General features: G+C 35.5%; 4 protein-coding genes across 5 annotated transcripts; 1 reads left to right on the top strand and 3 right to left on the bottom strand.

The window, feature by feature from the left end:
• LOC18593290 (classical arabinogalactan protein 9) lies at positions 766 to 1601 on the bottom strand. Its single transcript, XM_007020441.2, has one exon. It carries the CDS (start codon positions 1553 to 1555, stop codon positions 839 to 841), a length of 717 nt encoding a protein of 238 aa, XP_007020503.2. The 5' UTR covers positions 1556 to 1601; the 3' UTR covers positions 766 to 838.
• LOC18593291 (uncharacterized PE-PGRS family protein PE_PGRS54) lies at positions 3424 to 7268 on the top strand. Of its 2 annotated transcripts, none has more exons than XM_007020443.2 (3): positions 3424 to 3561; positions 3666 to 6103; positions 6750 to 7268. In XM_007020443.2, exon 2 carries the CDS (start codon positions 3753 to 3755, stop codon positions 5889 to 5891), a length of 2139 nt encoding a protein of 712 aa, XP_007020505.2. In that variant the 5' UTR covers positions 3424 to 3561; positions 3666 to 3752; the 3' UTR covers positions 5892 to 6103; positions 6750 to 7268. The 2 variants fall into 2 exon arrangements, with proteins under 2 accessions (XP_007020505.2, XP_007020504.2); XM_007020442.2 differs by having other exon boundaries at positions 3734 to 6103.
• On the bottom strand, positions 8183 to 9525 carry LOC18593292 (nuclear transcription factor Y subunit B-3). Its single transcript, XM_018124041.1, has one exon. The coding sequence runs from the start codon at positions 9037 to 9039 to the stop codon at positions 8476 to 8478; it is 564 nt and encodes a 187-aa protein (XP_017979530.1). The 5' UTR covers positions 9040 to 9525; the 3' UTR covers positions 8183 to 8475.
• On the bottom strand, positions 11275 to 20488 carry LOC18593293 (DNA ligase 1). The gene is made up of 12 exons (XM_018124144.1): positions 19194 to 20488; positions 15673 to 16254; positions 15525 to 15558; positions 15079 to 15158; positions 14761 to 14820; positions 14451 to 14561; positions 13718 to 13798; positions 13567 to 13632; positions 12895 to 13357; positions 12602 to 12714; positions 11893 to 11923; positions 11275 to 11724 (listed from the first exon to the last, which is right to left on the bottom strand). Exons 1-12 carry the CDS (start codon positions 19932 to 19934, stop codon positions 11564 to 11566), a joined length of 2523 nt encoding a protein of 840 aa, XP_017979633.1. The 5' UTR covers positions 19935 to 20488; the 3' UTR covers positions 11275 to 11563.

Genomic DNA, 22221 nt, shown 5'->3' on the forward strand with positions numbered 1-22221 from the left:
GGATAAGAATGGAAAAAGAAAATACCACTCGAAAAAAAAAGGACGTTGTTGTTTGAAAATAAAATGTTTGCAATTATTGAGTAGGTCCCACGATCATGTTTAATTTGCTAACAACGTGATTTTATTACTATCAAATTTCTCTAGTCTTGTCTGAATAATAACTAAATTATTATATTTTGGTAACATTGACAAAATAATAAGATTAATTCTTATTTTTTAAATAAAAAAATACATATTAATTATTAAATCAAATATTCAAACATTGAATTACGATTTTATAATTACAATATTAAAACCAAACTATTTATTAAATTACTTTTTATATATATAGTTACTATAATTTTTTATTATTCTGTTACTGGAACTGTTTTTATCAAATTAGAAAAAAATGAATTTTACTTATAAAATGAGATATGATTAAATGGAACCGTTTATAATAAAAAAATATTAATTATTAAATTAAATACTATAATATTAAATTATAAATTCATAAAACAATTTCAATAATAGAATTACTACATAAAAGTATTTTTTAGTTATTATTTTAAATTTTTTTCATTGGTATATATATATTTAAAAATATAAATTTCATAAGTAAAAAATTAAAAGAGTTGCATGAGCTATAAGTTTATTTTTATAATTATAAAATAAAATGATACTATTAAATTTGATTTTTTAATTAAAAACATACATATATATTGATTTTCTCAAGTAAAAAAATTATAAAAAATTAATATTTAAGGTGCTTATAAAATTAAAAAATAATAAAGCAATCCAATAATTTCATTAATAATGTGGAAATAAAAATTCTTAAGAAATTACATTCAAAAATTAAAATCTAAAAAGCCAAGGCGGCACCAACTATTAAACCAGTGCTCAGAAAGAACCCGACTTCGTAACTGGATCTCGAACCCGACTCATCATTAACCGCCGGACCCTCTGTACTCTCCGGCGATGAACCCACTGGAGTGGGACTTGGTGGGCTACTGCTCGACGGGAAAATAGCAGGACTCTCTGATGGCGTTGCTGAACTCGAAGGAATATTAGCAGAAGACTCAGGAGTTCCAACCGGACCATCCGCAACAGTTGGAGCCCCGACCGGACTCAACGACGGAGGAGAACTCGCCGGTGTCAATGTAGGAGGAGAACTTTCCGGTGCCGATGCCGGAGGGGTAGACATTGGTGGAGAACTCGCCGGGGATTGAACCGGGGCCTTCGAAGAAGCAGGCGGAGTCGCAGCCGGGGATTGAACCGGGGCTGTCGAAGAAGCAGGCGGAGTCGCAGCCGGGGATTGAACCGATGGGGGCGTAGCAGTCGGAGGTGATGATGTGGGTGGGGAACTCGTGGGAGTCGCCGACGGAGGCGATGATGAAGGAGATTTCGAAGGCGACGCCATAGGAGAGGTTGAAGAAGACGTCGGAGCTTTGGCCGGAGATAGAGGGGTTGTCGTTGGAGTGGGTTTGGGAGATGGAGAAGGCGCATTGCCGTCGGCTTGTACTACCCTTCCAGAAACAAAGAGAACAAAAATGGAAAGTATGATGAATCTGTGCATCATTGCTTTGCTCTCTGAACTTGCTTTGATCGATGGCTTTTGCTTTTTACAGAATGAAAGGAAAAAAGCGAGAGATTTATATATACATATATTATATGGAAACTAAACGTTGTGATTTTCAAAATAATTGATTGAAATGAAATTTGACCGTTGGAATGGTGGGGACTTTTCGGGGGGCGTTTAGGCGACGGGCTGTAGTGGGTAACATAGCCGTTACTTGGCAGCACGTGACTGGCTGAGGGTTGGGCCGGGCCGCCCGATTGGATGAAAATATAATGAATTGTGTCATAGGTCAAAATTTAAACTCAATCTCGTGCTATCTTAAACTTTAAAAATAAAATTTAAATAAATTTATAAATTATAAAATTTTATTTTTAATTCAAAAGATATACCCGATAGATGATAGAAGACCTATATTAACATATCTAAAACTCACTTTATTTTTTACTAATGTGAGATATGTGATACTCTACTTTACCTAATTGTGCAACGATTCCTTATCTGTAAAAGAGAGGGATTCTTACATTAATCTGAGTTTACTTTGATTTTTATATTTCTCATAAAGGATTCATATCAAGTTTGTTCTGATATAAAATGTCACAGTTTGAAACTTAAATCTAACTTCGTGCAGTTTTAAACTTTGAAAATAGAGTTTAAATAAGTTTATAAATCACAAGTCCATGTTCTCAACTTAAAATACATACTTGATAAGTAGTGAAAAATCCATGCCCCATCTTATCTCTCATTAATGTCCATAGTTTAAGTACGCTTATAAATCACGAGTCCACGTTCTCAACTTAAAATACATGTTTGATAAGTGATGAAAAACCTATATCCCATCTCATATCTCATTAATGTAAGATTCGTAATATGTAGCGTATTTGTTAATTTTGAAGTATTAAAACTTGAATTGAATTAAAACATAATATTTATATTTTTATCCAAATTCAATTAAATATTAGTATCAAAATTCAATTAAAAATTAATCTTTGATATTCGAACTCTATTATTAATATTCATAAAAACTCGAATTCAAATTCTAAATAAAATAAATTTAAAATTATTATATATTATTAAATTAAAATTAAATCATAACGAGGTTTTGGTGATTAACTATAATAAGTAATATAACTGTTAATTGATTGTACATGACTTGTACAAGGTTGGGAGTCGGGGTAAGAACGGTAATGTGAAGTGTATTCATTACTTTTAAAAGGTATTTCAATTCAAATTAAATTAAAATTTAATTATTTATATTTTATCTGAACTTTATTAAAAAAATCAACACTTAATACTTGAACTCAATTAAAAATTAACACTTGACACGCGAACTTGATTATAAATATTCATAAAATTTAAATTTAAATTTTAAATAAAATGAATGTAAAATTCATTATATATATTATTAATAAAATTTAAATTATTAAATTAAAATTAAATCATAAAAAATAAACTAAAACTAAAAATAATTAATAAATCTTAATAAATATTAAATTAATTATAAATATATTATAAATTAAAAATACAAAAAACAAAAATTAAAATTAAAAATATATCTATTATCAGGTTCAAGTAATGGTTCGGTAATAAGTATCTCATAACCACTACTCCAAAAAAGTTCAAACATTATTTTTCATTTAATGCTTTAACACAAGAAAAAAAACAGTATGGTATATTGTAGTTCAGTAAATATTACAATTGTATTGGAAAATTAGGAATGAAAGAAATATATATATATATATATAAATAAATATATATATATATTATATAGAATTTATACTTACTCAGACAAATTAATTAAATATATAAAAAGAAAATGTAAATAAATGCATCAAAGTCCAAGGATACAAGTAACAGGCGCAATATGCACGGCTGCGTACGTTAGCATTCTAATGTCGCTAAAATAGAAAAACCCCATGTATATAATTTCAAATACTTTCGGAATTAGGGTTTCGTTTCCTTCTCTCTCGTTTTTTTGTAGTCTTTGGTCTGTCTCTTCAATCCAGCTGGTAAGATCCCTAAATCCCCGAATTCCCTGTGTTGGTTCAATTAATTTCTAGTTAATTTCGTTAAATTCGCGCTTTTTTTTTCTTTCTTTATTTTAAATTTACAGAAGTATGAAAAAGGTCAAAGCTTTGAATTTAGTTAAGGAGAAAAAATGTATGTATTTTTTGTTTTTAGGGAATTTTGAGTGGAAAACATGGATGAAGGAGAGGGAGGGGATCAGATGGATCAGTTCCATAGAAACGAGGCGATCTCAGCCGTTGCTGACGAGGGTTTTTTGGGTGAAGAAGATGATGATTATGAAGATCTTTACAATGATGTTAATGTTGGTGAAGGGTTTCTTCAATCTCTAAGGAAGAACCAAGATTCAGGGTTTAGCAATGTGGAAACCAATAGTAGTGCAAATAGGAATGATGATATTAATAATAATAACAACGGTGGTGGGAAAGTTGGTGGTTCACCAATGGGTGTAACAGAATCTGGTGTCTCAATTCCAGGTGTTGCGGGTGGTGGTGAAAGAGGGGATTCTAGGGTTTCTTATGAGAGTCAAGGGTTTAGAGGTGGTGGTGATGTGAAGGGACCTAGTGGGAGTGTTAGTGGTGGTGGAGGTGGGCTTAGAATTGAATTTGCGCAGGCGTCAAGTAAGTTGAAAGATATGCCTGAGGAGCAGAGTGGGAATAATAATAGTAGTTTAGGTGGTGTAGGTGGTATTGGACAGCAGGGACATCGTGTAGGGAATGTTGGGAGTGTTGGGAATGAGGGTTTGACGAGGCAAGGAGGAGTAGGAGGTGGGAGTGTGAATGGTGGTGGCAGTGGCGCTGGTCCTATAGTTGGGAATGGGGGCGGAAATGTGGGTGGTGGTGGTGGTGGTGGTGGTGGTGGTGTTGGTGTTGGTGTTGGTGCAAGTGGGGGTGGAAGTGTTGGTGGGACAATATTGTTTGTTGGAGATCTGCATTGGTGGACAACAGATGCTGAACTGGAGTCAGAGTTGTGCAAGTATGGGCCCGTGAAGGAGGTGAAGTTTTTTGATGAAAAAGCAAGTGGGAAGTCAAAGGGATATTGTCAGGTTGAGTTTTATGATCCAGCAGCAGCCACAGCTTGTAAGGAGGGAATGAATGGGCATATGTTTAATGGAAGGCCTTGTGTTGTTGCCTTTGCATCGCCATTTACTGTTAAGAAAATGGGAGAGGCTCAGTTACATAGGAATCAACAACAGGCTTCTTTTTCGCAAGCTAGGAGGGGCCCTAATGATGCTGGGGTTAAGACTGGTGCCAGTAACATTCAAACTGGAGGGAATTATCAAGGAGGGGATAATAATAGAGGTTATGGGAGAGGGAATTGGGGAAGAGGCAATGCTCAGGGGATGGGAAATAGAGGGCCAGTTGGTCCTATGAGGAATAGGGCTGGTGGGATGGGAGGTAGGGGTATCATGGGAAATGGTGGGAATGGATTTGGACAAGGTCTTGGTGCGACGCCTCCTCTCATGCACCCGCAGGCTATGATGGGTCAAGGTTTTGATCCAGCTTTTGGTGGACCCATGGGAAGAATGGGTGGTTATGGAGGGTTTCCTGGTGCTCCCACACCCCCATTTTCCGGGATTTTATCTTCGTTCCCTCCTGTTGGAGGAGTTGGTTTGCCTGGAGTGGCTCCTCATGTTAACCCTGCATTTTTTGGAAGAGGTATGCCCATGAATGGTATGGGGATGATGCCCACAAGTGGTGTAGATGGGCCTAATATGGGAATGTGGTCAGATCCCAACATGGGAGGATGGGGTGGTGATGAGCATGGTGGTGGGAGAGCTGGAGAGTCTAGTTATGGAGAGGAAGCTGCATCTGACCATCAATATGGAGAGGTTAGTCATGATAGAGGAGGTTGGCAAAATCCCACAAAAGAAAAAGATAGAGCTTCAGAAAGGGACTGGTCAGGTTCATCCGAAAGAAGGTATCGTGATGATAGAGAACCGGGGTATGATAAAGACATGCCTAGGGAGAAGGATATGGGTCTTGAACATGATTGGCCAGAAAGAAGGCAACGGGATGATAGAGACATTGTTCGAGAACGTGATAGGGAGCGTGACAGGGATAGGGAGCGCTCTCGAGATCATGTTCGTGATCGTGATAGGGAACGTGATCGGGACAGGGATAAGGATCGATATAGGGAAGACAGAGACAGATATGCAGATCATCATAGGTACAGGGACCGTGACCCAGAGCATGATGACCATGGACGGTCATCAAGGACTCACAACAGGTCACGATTATCTCAGGAGGAGGAGCATCGCTCAAGATCTAGAGATGCTGATTATGGGAAGAGGCGACGACTTACCTCAGAGTGACTTATCTGACTCTTCTTATAGCAAAAACTTTCTGTTAAGAAATTTTTTGAAAAGATCAGTCACTACAGAAACTTTGGGTTCATCATCCTCTTTTGACTTCTCTCTCAAGTGGTGGTGTTGTGGTCATCAATTCATTAGCCATTCTCAGTTCATTGCCTGAATTTGTTGATTGCTTCTCTTCCCTTCGAGTGTCTCAATTTTACATAAAATGAGTAAGTTCCTGAATTATGGTTTTGTAATTATATTATCTGAGTATCTCATTATCCATAAAAATGTTGTTGATTTTTTTCCTGAACGTGTAATACTTGTTTGTGCATATGGTAGAACATTGCTCATATATATTTAATTTGTATATCTAAGTTTTTGAAGATCTCAAAATGTTTTAGTAGGCTAGCTAGTATTCATGTAATGATGGTCTTTGCTCGCTATTCTGCTATTTTCATCAGTTTATGAATGGAATACGTTCTAGTTGTGACATGTGCTGAGTTTTAATGTAATAATTCGCTCGTTTTACATGTGTTTGTACCATATCATAAAATACTTAGGGAATTATTGGTTCCTACCCCTCTTCTTTTTATTTATTATTAATTGCCAAGAATGAATATTCTGGCTATAAGATGCAAAACTTATCTTCCTGAGAATTGCTTTATGATTTGCTTATTATAGGTGTAGTTTTGCAGTATGCTTGCTTCTTTGTGAATAGAGTTAAGCAAAGCATTCAAATACCAGCCCTTAATTTACTGTGCACTTATCAAGTTTACTGTGCTCTTCAAAGGAAATTACTGTGATTATAATCTGTTATATTCTTCAAGAACATGGTTCCTAATTGCAAATATTACTCATTTCTTTGATTTATAGCTTGAAGGTATTTGATCTTGAGATTTGAAGCTGTTCAACAGAGTTATCTTGGAGATGGAGATGATCTCAGCCTCGAAAATTTGAAAGAGACAGTAGATGGCATTTCCTTTTGCCAGCGTTCATGTTGAAGTGGAACTCATGCTTTTAAGTTTTAAACTTTTGCATTTATGTTTTAGTTTATTAGCACTTGATGAAACCAATGTTATGGATAATGTATGACTTGAAACTGCTGAAGTCTGAGATGTGGTGGAATATTTCAGAACTTAAAGTTTGAATGTGATGTAATAGGACTTAGCCGAGGATGTTGCTGATCTGCATTTTCTGTTGGCTAGTTGTTGTATCATTTTTACCCCTCCTTTTTTGTTTTTCTTTTGTTTAGTTTTAGCGTACCGCTATGTTAACCATGTGATTTTTTGTGAAGGGAGATGTAGAATACTAACCATTCGAGTAATGCCATTGTTAAAGCCTTGAGAATTGTACAAAATTACTTTGTATATATAGAAAGATTTTTATTCGAGCGTCTTATTCTTTAGAATTCTTGCCTGTCTCATGTAGCTGTTCTGATTGAATGAGTTGCATCCTCCGTATAAGAATCTGTCCTCGAATCAGGCAAAGAGTCATACCCTAGTATTACCACGAATGGATCTGATGTCTCTCAGATTTTTCAAGATGGGTTTCTTGTTATATACTAGCATTTTCTTCTTTCCGAGTCTTGATGCTCTTCGAATCTGTCAGAAACAGTAGTAGCTCTGGTATTTGACAACCCATGGTAACTCTCTGTTCTTGTAAAGATGGATGTATTATCTATCTCCATTAGAAGTTGCCCTTGAATTGCATATCTCCTACAATCTTAAACCAAATTCAGGTTATGCTTGGGGGTTCTGGCCTTGAGCATACACAGGTTCTCTGGTTCAGCTGATGCTAAGCTGAACCATGCTTTGAAACAACCCGAAAAGTTATCCAGCTTGAACAATGCAATGAAGGGTGATAGCATTGTCAAGTATTCCATGTTTCTACCTAGTAGAGGGTCAAAATCTCATATGTTTTGACTTTTGATTTCATTTGTTTTCTTCATCTGATCTTATCCAATTGTCCCCAAGTTATAGTAAACCTGTCCGTGACCATGATCTATACTCTAGCGGTCGAAATGTTGGAACAGTGGTCTACTGTAGAAGTTGACTTGGGACTGTTCAAGCACTCTTGGCTGTCGATGAACCTTCTGGGGGCAACAGTTCACCAACTAACAAAGTTGCAGTTGCCCTCTTCTTTTGCTAGGATTAGGATTCACTAGATTGTCAACATCTTTTATAAAATTTTAAAATTATCTTATTGTTACAGTATTTCATATCGAACAAATAAAAGAGTAACTCCGGAAGTGTGAATGCTGTTCGTATCATTAGGTCAGCCATGAAATGTATAATACTAACCCAAAGTATCAAAATTTAGGAACCCATTCTATATATTTCATTGGGAAGTACAAAATCACATTATGTGAAATTGATGAAATCAAATCAAGGGCCTGAAACAGACTCTGCCTCTACCTAACCAATACTACCGTACACGTGTCCTGGATGGCAACTCCCTGGGCCCTATCCAAATCAGGTCCAGGCCCAAACCACCGAAAGCTTACACGTGTACAGACTGCTGCAGCGGCCTGGGCCCAACCTTAACCTAACCAGATATTTTATCGAACCCATAACTGCCACACACGTGTCAATGATGATTACTACCTCGGCCCAATCAAATTATTCCCAGGCCCACCTTTACCCAACCCACTACTTCCCATCTGATGAAACCCACTAGAACCATACACGTGTCCTTGATGCTGATGTACCATCATGCCATACATCCCACCACCACCGACGCCACCAACAAGAGGCGCGTCTTTGTCACGTGCCACCGCGGTTTTCTCTCCTTCCATCTCTCTAAACCTCTGCAAGTAAACCTTAAGGGGCTCCACGTAATCCTCGAACCCCAACGTCGTCATGGCCCAAAGGAGATCGTCGCCGTTGATGGTCTTCCTCTTCTCCTTCTGACACTTGTCGGACGCTTCTCCCGTGATGAAGCTGATGAACTCGGAAACGCATTCCTGCACCGTTTCTTTGGCCTCTTTCGATATCTTGGCGTTTGCAGGCAGAGCCTTCTTCATGATCCTGCTCACGTTGGCTATCGGCAAGAACCTGTCTTGTTCTTTCAGAGAGGACAGGTCGCTGCTGTTCCCTGTCGCGTTTGAAGCGGTGTTGTTGCCATTGTTTTGAGCTCCTCCTGATTCTGTATCTGAGTCCGCCATGGCTTTGCTTCTTTGGGTTCTTGAAGTTGCCTTGTTTGCTGCTACGTAGGGCTCTGGATGGCGAGAAAAAACGTCCAAAAGGGTACCAAAATCTGGGGTTTTCTTCCTGATAAAGACTAGTTCAACGTTTCTTAAGCTATGGAGAGTTACAGAGAGAGATAGACCGCAGGGTTTATGGGGTTTTTATAGTTGGAAAAAGGAGAGAAGGAGAAGGTCTAGAAGCTTGTTACAATGGAAGCAACAGAGGCCATAGAGAGATAGTGAGGTTGTTGACTTTGGCGATGGAAAGACTTGACCTAATACAAGATATTTGCATTAGATAGTGATGAAACTGTGGAAGGATAGAGAGAGGGGTATTCCTTTTTTGACCTTTAACCTGTTGAAATGATGAATCTTGGACTAGAAAAAGGGAGGGGCTATGTGTATTTGGCATCAGAATATATAGTGTTAATTAGCTTTTGATGGAGAAAGCGAGTGGTTTCTCCATTTTCATATCAGAATTTGTGGTCTTTCATTTGATAATATTTGGAAATACTCTTCTATACAACAACATACGTATACACATACATGTACTCAAACAAATACATACGTTTCTGTATTTATTAAGATCAAAAAGTTAAATTTTTTATCTTAATTTCCGTAAAAATCAAATAGAGACCGTAGTTTAAAGACCGAAATCGTACTATTTATAAAAAAATTTACATTTTTCTTTTTATTGCTTTTTGGTTTTTCTAATGTCATAATTTTGTTTTATTAACCCTTTCTTTTGCTTCTTATTTAATGATTTTATGTATTTTTTTTTCTATAAAACCCATCGATTTTAGCTTATGAATGATCCAAAATTCAATGGGTAAAGGATATAATGAATATGGAAAAAGCAATATATAGTTGTGAAGATTATATTATTAGTCTATTAGCTAAAAGCATGCATGCACCCATCTACTTTGCTTCTGAATTTGAGGGTTTCGTGTGAGTGCATGCTCCACTAATAAAATTAGTGGAGCAAACTTTGCTTTTAAATTCCAATTAGGCATTGTTTAGCACTATAATTAATCATTATAATCATGATTTAAGGCTTGCTCATGTTCAATAAATCTAGTCAGTCTTTTTCATACTTTTTATCCACAACAATTGTTCTAATCATAATGAAGGTATGAACCACATGATCTAAGTTACATTCATGGTTAGATGTTTCGATATCCACGATAAACAATCTCATGTTTAAATATTTGACTTAATGACAAATACATATATTTTTTCACTCAAATCTTGGTTTTTTTAAAGAGTTCGTATCCGAACATCTAACTCAATGATAAATACATATATCTATCTTTCCGTTCAAATTTTGTTTCTTTTTTTAAACTTCGAGTTTAAACATTTGACTCAATAATAAATATATGTATCTTCCCGCTCAAATTCCCGTTTTCTGAAAAACTTCATGTTTAAATATTTGATTCGATAATAGATACATGTCTCTTCTCACTCAAATATCCGTTCTAAAAAATTTGCATAATCATAAATGTACCTTCTTGCTCAAATCCCCATTCCCCCAAAATCAAAAACATTAAGGAACTTCGATAGTTATCAATGCTTTATCATCTGTCTTCTATATTTTGGCTAAAAAATGTGATGTATATCAGTAAATATTGATGTTAAAACCTCTCTTCTATGGTGTCCTCAGGGTTCAACAAGCGCAATATCCAGCAGAAAGATGAGATATTTTCAAGTAAATATAAAAGAAGAGTTGATGGAAATGGTGCAGATTCCATGGCAGGGATGTAGACGGTTGATTTCATACGGGTAGTTATAGATATCCGACCCGATAACATAAAATTCGAATACCTTATACTCGGAAGATCAATTCCGATAAAACTTTTAATACCCGTCTCAGATTCGGATATAGCCCTTAGTCAGATGCAATCCATGGACCCAAAACATCAAACCTTTCAAGCCTGTCTAGTACAGGTCTGGAAACCATCTCAGCAAGCAAAGACTCTTCAAATCAAATGGGGCACCTTTCCCAATTTTCCTGTTATTACTGCATTTCCACAAAAAGCAAAGATGAAAGCACAAGGTGCTGTCAGTTGTGATTTTTAATGTGCAGCTCTATATCCAAATGGGATCCTGAAGGAATGGATCAAATGAACATCAAAAGAATCATCCAGCAATGAAATTAAAGGATAAGGGAAGCAATACCTCAGTGATGAAGTATGCAACCCGGGGTTGGCATTACACTGGACAAAAAGAACTGTGTTCTATAATTCAAAATACTCAGTTTTCAGATAGGAAAATTCCTACAGATCATGTTAATGGTGTACATAGCAAGCTGCAACCCTGCAGCACAGTTGGGTAGCTCGAGCTCCTCTGGTATTTGATAAATGCTAATTTGCTCGCCGAAAAAGTTAAAAAAGCAACTAACAGTAAATTACAAGCTAGCCTTCTAAGTAACAGCTAAAAAGTACATATTGGCACAAGACATAAATAACTACACTATTTCCATGAGAGTTATTTTCCATCTTGTAGGTCAGGCTTCAACCTCTTGACCAGCGGATTGGTTTTCATCTTTCTCAGCATCACCTTCTCCATCTTCATCATCGGCTTCATCAGCTAGTTTGGTAAGCTCTTCCTGAATCATGAGCTTTATAGATGACTTCCTCGGGGTGAGGTCTGTATCAAATTGTCGAGCTGAAAGGTAGTAAACTCTCCATTAGGACATGCATAAAAGAATTTTGGCCGAAATGCATGTTGGTTTAGTTCAAAAAGTGCTCCTTCACCGCACTTTTTGAGCCAACCAAAAGCATCTAAACATGTGGAAAAAGATCATTTGTTAGTGAGAAACTGAACGATGCATACCTAGTAGCTTCAGAATGTCAGTGAATGTCGCCTGCAGAAAAAAAAAAACAACTTATGTCAGCAAGAACATTAGAACCAGAATCTACAAGGGAATGAAAACGTTTTTCCTCCAAGCAAAAAGAACGTGCAACAGAAATGCATAGATCTAGATAAAACTTAAAACACTTGAGATCCTTATATCTTATCTGCAATCAAATTGACCAAAAAAGGGTTAAAGTTGGTGTTTCAGAAAATTGAGTATCAAAAGCAAAGTCTTTGTCCATTAACATTTCCAAATCTACAAAGCAATGGAAAAGACTTTAAGCCCATTTCCACACTGGTAGTTTCAAGCAGATAGGCAGTATGTGCCAACCTCTCTGCAAATTTTTCCAGAACTAATTCTTCAGTAAAATGATTCAATATAAAACAACACTAGCAGCATTGAACTCAATGAAACAGCTAAGAGTGTTTGGATTCATGGTTACATAATCAGATCAGACCAAATTAGTACTGATCCTCAGAGGTTATCCTACTTTTGAATTAGGTGGTAGAAATTGCAATAATTGTTCATGGTAGCCTATTTAGCACTGAACCACAAAGTCCTGATAACCTGACTTTCGATTTCACAAACAAAATAGGCTTTGGAGTCAGAACCAGACCAAAACTGCGATTACGAAAAGCCCAGTAATGGATGCAACAACCGTAGGCAGATATTCACAGCAGATCTTACCGTATTGAAGTCCACTTCCTTAAGAATCTCACAAATTGCATCCCTCAACTCATGATCACTTGGCTTCAATTTCTCCTCTTTAGCTTTGTCCTTCCCCTTTGCGACCTTTTTGCCTTAATAAATCCAGGAAAAGATAGCAATATAAACACTCATAACCAAAAGCCTGTCTTACCAAATTTTGCCATATGCAACAGTCATTTTTCAGTTTCCTTAACAAAAATAAACAACAAAGAAATTCTTCTTAACATAAAGTACAGACATGAAAAGAAATAAAAAAGGAAGCTACCACTTACTGGTTTTCTCCTTGGAGGCAGATTTTGTTGGCGTAGAGGACTTTTCCTTAGTGACCTTCTCAGTTTTCTTCCTTGAAGACACCTTTGGACTTTTATCAATATCATCATCAACCTTTGAGCTTTTAGATGATGTTTTTGGAGTTCTTTTCTGTGGTGTACTAGACCTTTTAGGAACTGTGACTTTCTTGGGTTTAGCTTTTCCAGCAGATTCCTTCTTGCTGGATGATACCTTTGTACTCTTTTTCTTCTTCCCCACTTCTTCTTCAGATTCATCTTCAGTTTCATTTTTCTCCTCACTTTCAGAATCTTCAGGCATCTCATCCTCAGATTTTTCTGTTATGCCATTTTCATTTTCCTCTTCTTCATTCTCTTCCTCTTCCTTTTCTTCTTCTTCAGACTCATCCTCTGAATCAGGTGCACTCTTTTTCCCTGATTTTGGAGTATCCTCACTCTTTTTTCGACTCTGCATAATACACCAAACAGAGGAATAAAACAAAAGAAATTAACTACAAAAAACAAATGTAAAAGAAAATAAAACTATATAATGACCCCTAGCAGAAAAAGAAACTAAAATAGTAAGTTTCTATAAACATGGTAACCACAGGTCTAATGAAAAGCTGCAATGGTTAATCAAATATCATATTTCTGATGCAAAAACAGAGAAACTAATACCCTGGTTGATCGCTTTGATGTGGTCCCAGGCTTGATAACCCTTTTGCGCTTTTTACTCTTACTTGACTGAATAATAAATAGCAAATATAGGTTAGAAAGAAAGCACGTAAAAATGGAAACTTGGCAAAAGCTGCAGTTAAGGTTAAGAAACCTTTTCTTTTTCAGAAAGTAGAACAGTAGTTGTAGCTTGAGGGGCCACCAAAAAGTCTATCAGCTTTGCAACGATATCTTCCTGCATGTCCATTTTAAGCCTATTAACAACCATTAGAGATATTCAACTTCTTTACTATCAAAATTATTATTACAGTAAGGCTTGTGAAAGTAGTATTAACAAGCCCTCATATAAATGACACCGGACTTGGGTGGTGATATTAATTTTTATACTGATTGCATCACCTTAATCAGAGTTTCTGAAAACTCTAAACTCACCCCTACCCTTCTATTGAACCATAGTCCTAGTGGCAGGATCTAATTCGTTATAACTGTTGCATTCCTAGATGGGCAAAGTGATCAAATAATTCTCAGTACTTTCCAACCGTTTAAAACTAATAACGTAATGAGGGCTTTCTCAACCGAAACAACAAATAGTTTACTCTCTAGAGAAGAAAAAGAAAAAAAAAGGGAGAAGATTAACAGAGATCTGTAATTTTATATACAAAAATGCTTGCCCACCCACATTTTACTGCATACTAGATGAGAAAGAACCTCATGACAAGCCTATCTTAGCGTGCATACACACACAGGGCTTTTATTGATCAATTTGCATGAATGTTGAATAACTAACCACAAAGAATATGTTCACAAATCAAACCAAAGGCATGTCTACCATTTCCTTGAGATATAGGCAGAATTAAAGCACAAAGTACAGCAGTAAATCAACAAACCTTCCTTGTGGTAGCCTTCATTATTGGTATGTCAAGCACATCACAAAACTCCAGCAACTTCTCTTTATTACACTTGTCAAACTTATCTTTTACTTTAGTTTTTTGTTTTTCCTGCAATTATCACAACATTTGAGTGAGATAAGCAAAGAAAAAACCTATAATGCACTAATATCAACTAATTACGAGTTAACCATACAGCCCACTTAAACTACAAACATCCTAAAAGGTTAAAGCCCAGAAGTGCAATTCCTACAGAGAAATCAATTATATATGATGAAAACTCTGCTTCTTAATTTAACAATCCTCTTACCTCATTTTCATGCCACACAAAACCAGAAAATCGGGATATATTACTCTTAATCTGAACCGCCTGCAAGAGCAAGGAATGTGAGTCTCATAAACTGAAAGCAAAATCAACAACGTAAATCTGCAGCAACCCAAAACCATCCTAACATAGTTTCTTCGCAAACACACATGCCAAATCTCATGCACACATATACCATTAGAGACTCTGTTCATGCACGATTGTATGTTTGATACACCCTTATCATCATATTGAAAGAATAAAATGAGAAATGAAAAATGCTGGACAGAAACAAACAAAAAAATTTGACAGCAATCAAATTACCTTCCCTCTCCTTCCAAAGAGAATGGTATGAAGTAGTCTGAAAGTGTCATCAGTCTTCCTTCTAGACAATTTGAAGGCCACTGCAGAAGATGCCATTGCAGATGTCATTTTACTCAACTCATTGAACTGGAGTAATATCAAATACCTAGAACATATTTAGTTGTAACAGAAAAGGAGTTCCAATATACATTCAAGGAACTTAGCAGATATTAAGGGAAGAGCACAAGCACAATCAAACTAAAGAAACAGCATCCTGAGGTTCATTTGGATATACCATGTTTTGATGACAATGCAAAGAGTATGAACTCAGTAATGAACAATGATAGGAGAAATGAGCTGTTAAGATTTACAACTACAACATCAAACAAACCGCAGGATATTGTCTGCCAAAAGGATAAAGGACGTCAAACAAATAGTTGAAGTAATATAAGAAATAAAGAACACACCATTAGGAATGTCTTTGAGTGGAGTACCACGGCCCTGCAATTGCCAAAGCAACCTATTATTTCCATGTACTTTCAAAATACAGAATCTAAACATAACAGAATTCTTAATCATTAAAAAAAGGATAGCAAAGAAAGAAAGGAAAAAAACCTTTTCAATTTGGAATTCCTTAGAAGCATCTTTGTCAATAGACGCAACCAGCCTTTCAACAGATTTACGCTCACGCACAGGGCGATCTGTAAGAGGAGTTCTTTGCTCTGGCTCCTTCTTCTCCATCTTTTTTGTCTTCCCTTTCACTTTCTCCCCAGCATTTTGATTTTTCCCACGCTTCTTTGAACCTTTTTTCTCCTTGCTCTCTTTAGCCTTCTGTTCTTCTTCCTCTTCTTCTTTCAACCCATCTTTCTCCTCCACCTCATCTTTGTTTTCCTCCTTTTCATCTTTCTTGTCATTTTCTTTTGGATCAATTTCTTCTTCCATTGCTTCAGTTTCAGGTTCCTCCTTTTCTTCTTTTTCCAATTCTTCTTTGCTTTCCTCATCTTCCTTGACTTGTTGGTCTTCATCCATCTTCTCAGTCTCAACTTTCTTATCTTCTTCCATTTCCTTTACCCCATTATTTTCTTCCTCTGTTTTCTCAGCTACAGCTTCACCAGATTTCTCCGGCCGAGAAGTCCCATTAGCCACTGGCTCAAGGGCTTCAGCCTTTGTTTCTTCTTCACCCATACGCAATCCAATTCAAAGTAAATGCTTTATATGGAAACACTTCTTTCCCTTGCCTTCCAAAATCGTAGGAATAATAAAAAGGCTGCAGAAACCAAATAAAATATTTATAACAACAATTAAAAAAAATTAATTGCACTCAAGAAAAAAAGAAGCATTAAACAGGCACTACCACTCACCAACAAACACCACACCCCCCACTTGAAACACAAAAATTGAAATTTTTCCAATGAAAATTTAAATAATACTTAATACATTAGGAAAAAATTGGCTCATTAAACATCTCCAATATTTGCAGCCATGATAAATTTGTAAGAGAATTTTCTGACGCAATCATTTCACATAACAAAAGAAATTTCTTTTCCATGCGCAATAAAATTCTCCTAAGCTTGGCATAGTATACAATGAGCAAACAACTGTAACCAAGAAAAACAGTTGCACTCTCCATATGAGAAAAACATATACCACAAGGAACATTCAACTTAAGGTAAAAAAAAAGTCTTTTACATTGAATTGAGCAACAGAGAAGCAAACAGAATGCAACCAATCTACCATAAAAATAAAAAATAAAAAACCAACTTCCCAAGACTAAAATTTAAGTAAAAAAAGTACAAGACTTGCATTATTGGAGATCCACATGAGCTTGAACATGTTCAAAAACATAGAAAAACCAAAACTTAACTCATAAAATCCCCTGATACCAAGATTAAAAGAGAAGGGACAACTTCATGTTTTTGCTTTTGTACCAATATAAATCATAAATCCTAGTCTAACATGGCTAGAAACAGAGTCTATTAAGCTTAATTTCATGCAATATTCAATTTTGAACCAGAAAAAAACAAATTCCCAAATCCAAAAAATTGAAAATTCCTCTTCATTTCCCACATTTTTTCAGCCACAAGTCAAATTCCCACAAAAAAAAAAACCCACTTAAAAAAGCCCAAAAAAATCAAAAATTTCAAAACATTGACATCCAAAACCGTAACTTTTTAGCAAACCAAGCGTAAAACACCAAAAAAAAACCCTCAAAAATCCCAAAAAATACAAAATTAAGAACTAATTACCGAATATAAGCTTCGAAATCGAAGAAAAGAGAAAACTTACAGTGATTTACGAGCTGTTTACCACAATTCCGAAAGCTTGACAGAGCAGAGAGTCTTTAAAGTTTGGATTTTTAATTTTATTTTCAATTTTGGGGGAAAACAAATCAGCTTCAATTTTTTCAAAGTCCCGGACTTGAAACCCGGATTTTAAATGCAGTTAAGTGAAGTGGCCACGTCGGACGGAGGGAAGTGTCAGAAAAGTGGGGTGAAATTCGAGATTGGAAGCCATGCGACGGCTCTGATATTGTTTAGTTCTCGTTGATGTAAATCCAACGGCAGAGACTTTCGTTTGGAGGTATCTCGGAAGTTGAGGGGCCCACTTTTTGCGGGTTGTGGGTGGGGCCAGTGTTGCGAAGAAATTTGCGGGCTGATTTTTTTTTCTTTTTTTAACCTCAATTTTTTTTATTAAGTAAATAGGAGAATCCGACCGAAACCATAGATTTCAAAACCATAGATTTCAAATATTAATATTAATCATAAATAATTATTAAATTTATTTCAATATACATCATATTTATGTATGAAAACGATTAAATGCATATTATTTTGTGTCATAATTAAACACACAAATGAAAACAATTAATAAAATTGGTCAATTACTTAAAAAAAAGAAATTTACATATAAATAGGTTGCCCTATCGATTTTTATTTTGCTAAAGATTATTATTAAAATTGATAAAAGTTAAAAATTTTTACGATTTGAATTAGAGATAAAATTTGTATCCCCGATTTAGGATTTATATAAATAAAAGTGTTTAATTCGCGACAAATGTCTAAGGCGATTAATTTATATTTTATATGGATTTAGATCTAATTTTTTTAAGCAAATCACATGCTACATATACGGTCTGGTATATTAATTAAACCATATATTATAGTATAATTTGCAATTAATATCCACTGGTGACACTTCAAATAATTAAATTAATTGCATTAAAAAAAGTATCAAAACATTTAATAAAATTAATTGCAGAAGTACTTGGCCGATGCATTGGTTGGTTAGCCAAGTTGATTGTAAAGAAATAAAAAGGTTGGGCCTTAAAAGGCTTTTCCTCCTTGAGATGTTAGGGCCTGAAATCAGGTAAATTTAATATCAAATAGAATTTTAGCCCAAGCTGCATAAATTTTTTTAAATTTTTTTTGGGATTTATTTTAGGGTTTTTGTAATGGATTAAGGTTTTAAATACGAAAATTATTCAATATGATTGTTATCGAAAATCAATTTCAAGAGAAATTAGTAAACTTTTTTCTTAAAAGACCCACCATTAAGATGGCACATACATACTTCTAAAAGGATCGAGATTAAGAAGAATAACTTAATCTAGACGTCACGATAGAATATAAATGATGACGAAAAAAACCCATATTTTAAAAATAATTTTTTAAATTTGTTTTTTACATGACCAATTATAAAATTAAATATGCCATCCTTCCACCATTATAATATATTGATTCCTTTTGAGTATATTAAAGAGCACTTTGAGGCTTATTTTGTGCCAAATGGACCAAAAAGAAATTAAAGGGAAAAAAAAAGTCTCTTTCACTTCACATACAAGAAAGGAAAAAGAACTTGAAAATTGCCCAAATGGATTCCATTCCATGAGAAAAAAGAGGGGAAACAGCAATTATGCCAATGCAATATAAGTCAAATTTGTTTATACTTTTGGTGTATAGTGTTTGTCAAAAAGAGTACACATGCTCTAAAAAAGAAGTAAGGTTCATGATAGAAAGCCAAGTTTATAGCCAAAAAAGAAGATAGAGAAGTTCATGATAATGAAATATAACAAGTAAAAAGCCTAAAGCTAAACTAATTCTAGATTTAAAACATCAAACTGTTGAGATCAAAATTTAAGCTTCAATTTCAAACCTTGGGCATTTGATGGAGCCAATGGAAATGTCAATTTCAATTAGATTTTCTTCCTCGTTTACCTCATTGATTTCTGCCAAGAAATCAACAAGGTCTTGCTGCTGCTTGAAAATGGATTCTGGCAAGATAGGTGGCAGGTTGGACTGCAGATTTGGTGGTGGTGGTGGTACCACGTTTGGTTCTGATTCAGCATTGCCTGGAATGGCAATTTCAATGAGGCCTTCTTCTTCTTCTTCTTCATCTGCTGAGACTGAATCATCTGAGATTTCAGGATTTTGTTCTGCATTATTGCCTGGGATTGTCCAGTTTAGATCAAGATTTGAACTTGACCCTGAATCATCACTGCTTTCACTGTCTGATGTCGATCCTAGTGATTTGACTTGAAAATCATCATGCACAATGCCAATACCAGCTTCTTGGGCAGCAGCATTAGATTCTGGAAGAACAGTTTCTATCACTGGCTGCAACACTTTCTCTTCAGCTTCACCCACAGATAGGTCTTTGGAAACTGGGTTCTGTTCCAAAACCACCACCCTTCTCTTCTTATTTGTGAGTGTGACCAAGAAAATTGTCGATGAAACCAAGATTGTAATTGTAAAAAGGATAGAACAGAACCCCAAACCAATGAAACTAGTCAAAACTATAGAAGGAACAAGGAGTGCAACACAAAATTTACAGAAAGGGAGAACAGATTTGAAGAGCTTTGTTTCTACCATGTTCAACATCAAAGATTTGCAGAAAAAGGATGTGAGCAGACAGATCACTGAGTTAGGCTACGAGAGAAAAAAAGGGTAGGCTGGAGAATAAAGTATATCAGATTAGGACAATCAGAATTTATCCTGACAGAGAAAAAGCTATATTATAGCTAAGGTATCAGATGAGGTTTGGGCTCTTTCATTATCCTCAGCAGTGCTATTTTTTCTGATAAAAATATAAGAGAACTTGTATTGGAAAGAAGTTGAGAGCATTCAGTCTTATGATTAGAAAAGAGATCAGCAGATGAATGCTAGCAGTTGCTTGTTACCTGATCTGCAGCAGGGATAGAACTTGCTTTACTTGGCTTTACACTGAAACCGGTATCCTCTCTTTCACTCCTACACTAGCACCTGAGCCTTGTGTAATTTATAAAACCAAACTGCTTTTGTTCTTATCCGAAACCTGATTCTCTTGAGAAAAGCAAAACTGTGGTTTTCTTTTTTTTTCAAGTAACCTCAAAAAGCTTTGGAATTGCCAAGTGCATGTGCAACACCAGTGTTCATAACATGGCAGTGTAAAATTCATAAAAACTGAGAAAATCCCATTGACATGAAAATTGAAAGAAAAAATAAAAATACTACACTATGTGGGAGAATGGTACTCTTTCTCTGTCACTCTTTTTTCCTTTTTGATTTTGGATGGAAAAGGCTCCTTTTCACTTTCTCTCTGTCTTTCCTTTGCCAGCAAAAAAGATCATATCAAATACCCACAGGAGAGAAAGAACAGTGCAAAATATCCACATCTTCTAAATAGTGTGCCCAAATGGTACCAAAACAATCAAGTTTGGAGAAAATTTCTACAGGTTTTTTTTTAAAAAGAAGAACAAAAACCCTGAAATTTTGTCAGGTAGTCAATGATCAAAACCAACAGTAATCAGTAATCATGGCACATTTTTTCACCCATTTTCTTTTGTCTGCAATAAAACCCATTAAGTTGCAATGATGTTAGTCCATTTTCTGCTGATGCTACCACTGCTGCATGCCCTGCAAAGTCTTAATGGAAGCCCATTACATTTTGACCATTGCATTTTGAAGAGATCTTTTTGGCTGGTAATGCCAGGTATCCCATCCCCATACCTCTCTTCTGGTGCTCACAGACACCACACAGCTAGCAGCATTAGCAAAAGAGACCAGGTGCATAGAACTTTAAATGCATGTGGACAGAACCTTAATTTGATTCCTTTCCACCCTCCATGATTAAAACCTCAGCTAAAACCAAGTCAATTCTACCTACTAAAGATAATGAAGATATCTACTTAAGCATATAATGCAAATCAAATTTTTGGAGTACTAATAAGAGGGAATCTTCTCTGTTCCTAGACTTACTCAGATATGTTGAAAAGTTGATTCAACCTGTCAATCTCAAATTTACTTGTGAATATCTTCAATAATTTCACATCAGCTTTTCAATCATGTTACTCAAAAACATTGAAAACCTCACCTGCTCCATCAAGTGCAATTTCCATATTAACCAGGTCATTAGTTAATTGGGGTACATGTGACTTGTCATGTGAATGATTGGGTTTTGAACAAGTTTACTCCCAATGGCAAACAGAAGTGAAAGAAACAATGTTTTTGTTTTTCTTCCCTTCTTTCTTAATCAACAGTACAGACTTTCAGGTTATACAGATCTGCAATACCCCAAAAAAAAGGTATTAAAAATGGGAATACTTGGATTATAAGAGTAAGGGCAGTCAAAGTGTCCTAAAACTAAGTCAAAATAGCATCAGGCAAGGCATCTGATGACTGGCATCAAACAATGGCATGGGTTCTTGTGTTGGTAATCAAAGATTAAACTAAGATACTGCCATTGTACTTTTGTCACCCTCTTTTCCTTTTCCTAGAAAATAAAAAATGGGTAAGAAGGGATTGTCCATGAGGTTTTGCCCATGACCATAATCTTGTTGTTTGTATTTTTTTAACCTCAAATCTTCCAAGGAGAGTTAGCTTTGTTCAATGTTGAACAACCAAAAACCCAGAATTACATTCTTTGTCAATCTCACATTGGTTGTTTATTAAAATACGATTGAGAATTTAAGTATTTATATCATTTTTAATATATAAGATTTAAATAAAATAGACTAAAACGGATATTATTTTATAAGTTAATGATAGACCATGACGCTAATCTTATACTAGATTGCTTTATAAAAAATGATAACAACAAATTAAGTTAGCTTCAAATTATGCTTTGTATTTAATGATAGATGTATGTATTAATTTTTTATTATGATATTGAAAAAAATTGATCTTATTC

This window comes from Theobroma cacao, chromosome 7 (assembly GCF_000208745.1).
Source record: "Theobroma cacao cultivar B97-61/B2 chromosome 7, Criollo_cocoa_genome_V2, whole genome shotgun sequence".
Taxonomy (NCBI): Eukaryota; Viridiplantae; Streptophyta; class Magnoliopsida; order Malvales; family Malvaceae; genus Theobroma; species Theobroma cacao.

Excerpts from the sequence above, each read along its gene's own strand:
- LOC18593290 (XM_007020441.2), bottom strand. The coding sequence starts at position 1,555 with ATGATGCACAGATTCATCATACTTTCCATTTTTGTTCTCTTTGTTTCT.
- LOC18593293 (XM_018124144.1), bottom strand. The coding sequence starts at position 19,934 with ATGTTGAACATGGTAGAAACAAAGCTCTTCAAATCTGTTCTCCCTTTC. Across the intron at positions 16,255-19,193 it reads CAAGGTTTGAAATTGAAGCT|ATTGGATTGCGTATGGGTGA; the intron begins TAAATTTTGATC and ends CATTTACTTTGA. Across the intron at positions 11,725-11,892 it reads TGACATTCTGAAGCTACTAG|CTCGACAATTTGATACAGAC; the intron begins GTATGCATCGTT and ends ACTACCTTTCAG.
- LOC18593291 (XM_007020443.2), top strand. The coding sequence starts at position 3,753 with ATGGATGAAGGAGAGGGAGGGGATCAGATGGATCAGTTCCATAGAAAC.
- LOC18593292 (XM_018124041.1), bottom strand. The coding sequence starts at position 9,039 with ATGGCGGACTCAGATACAGAATCAGGAGGAGCTCAAAACAATGGCAAC.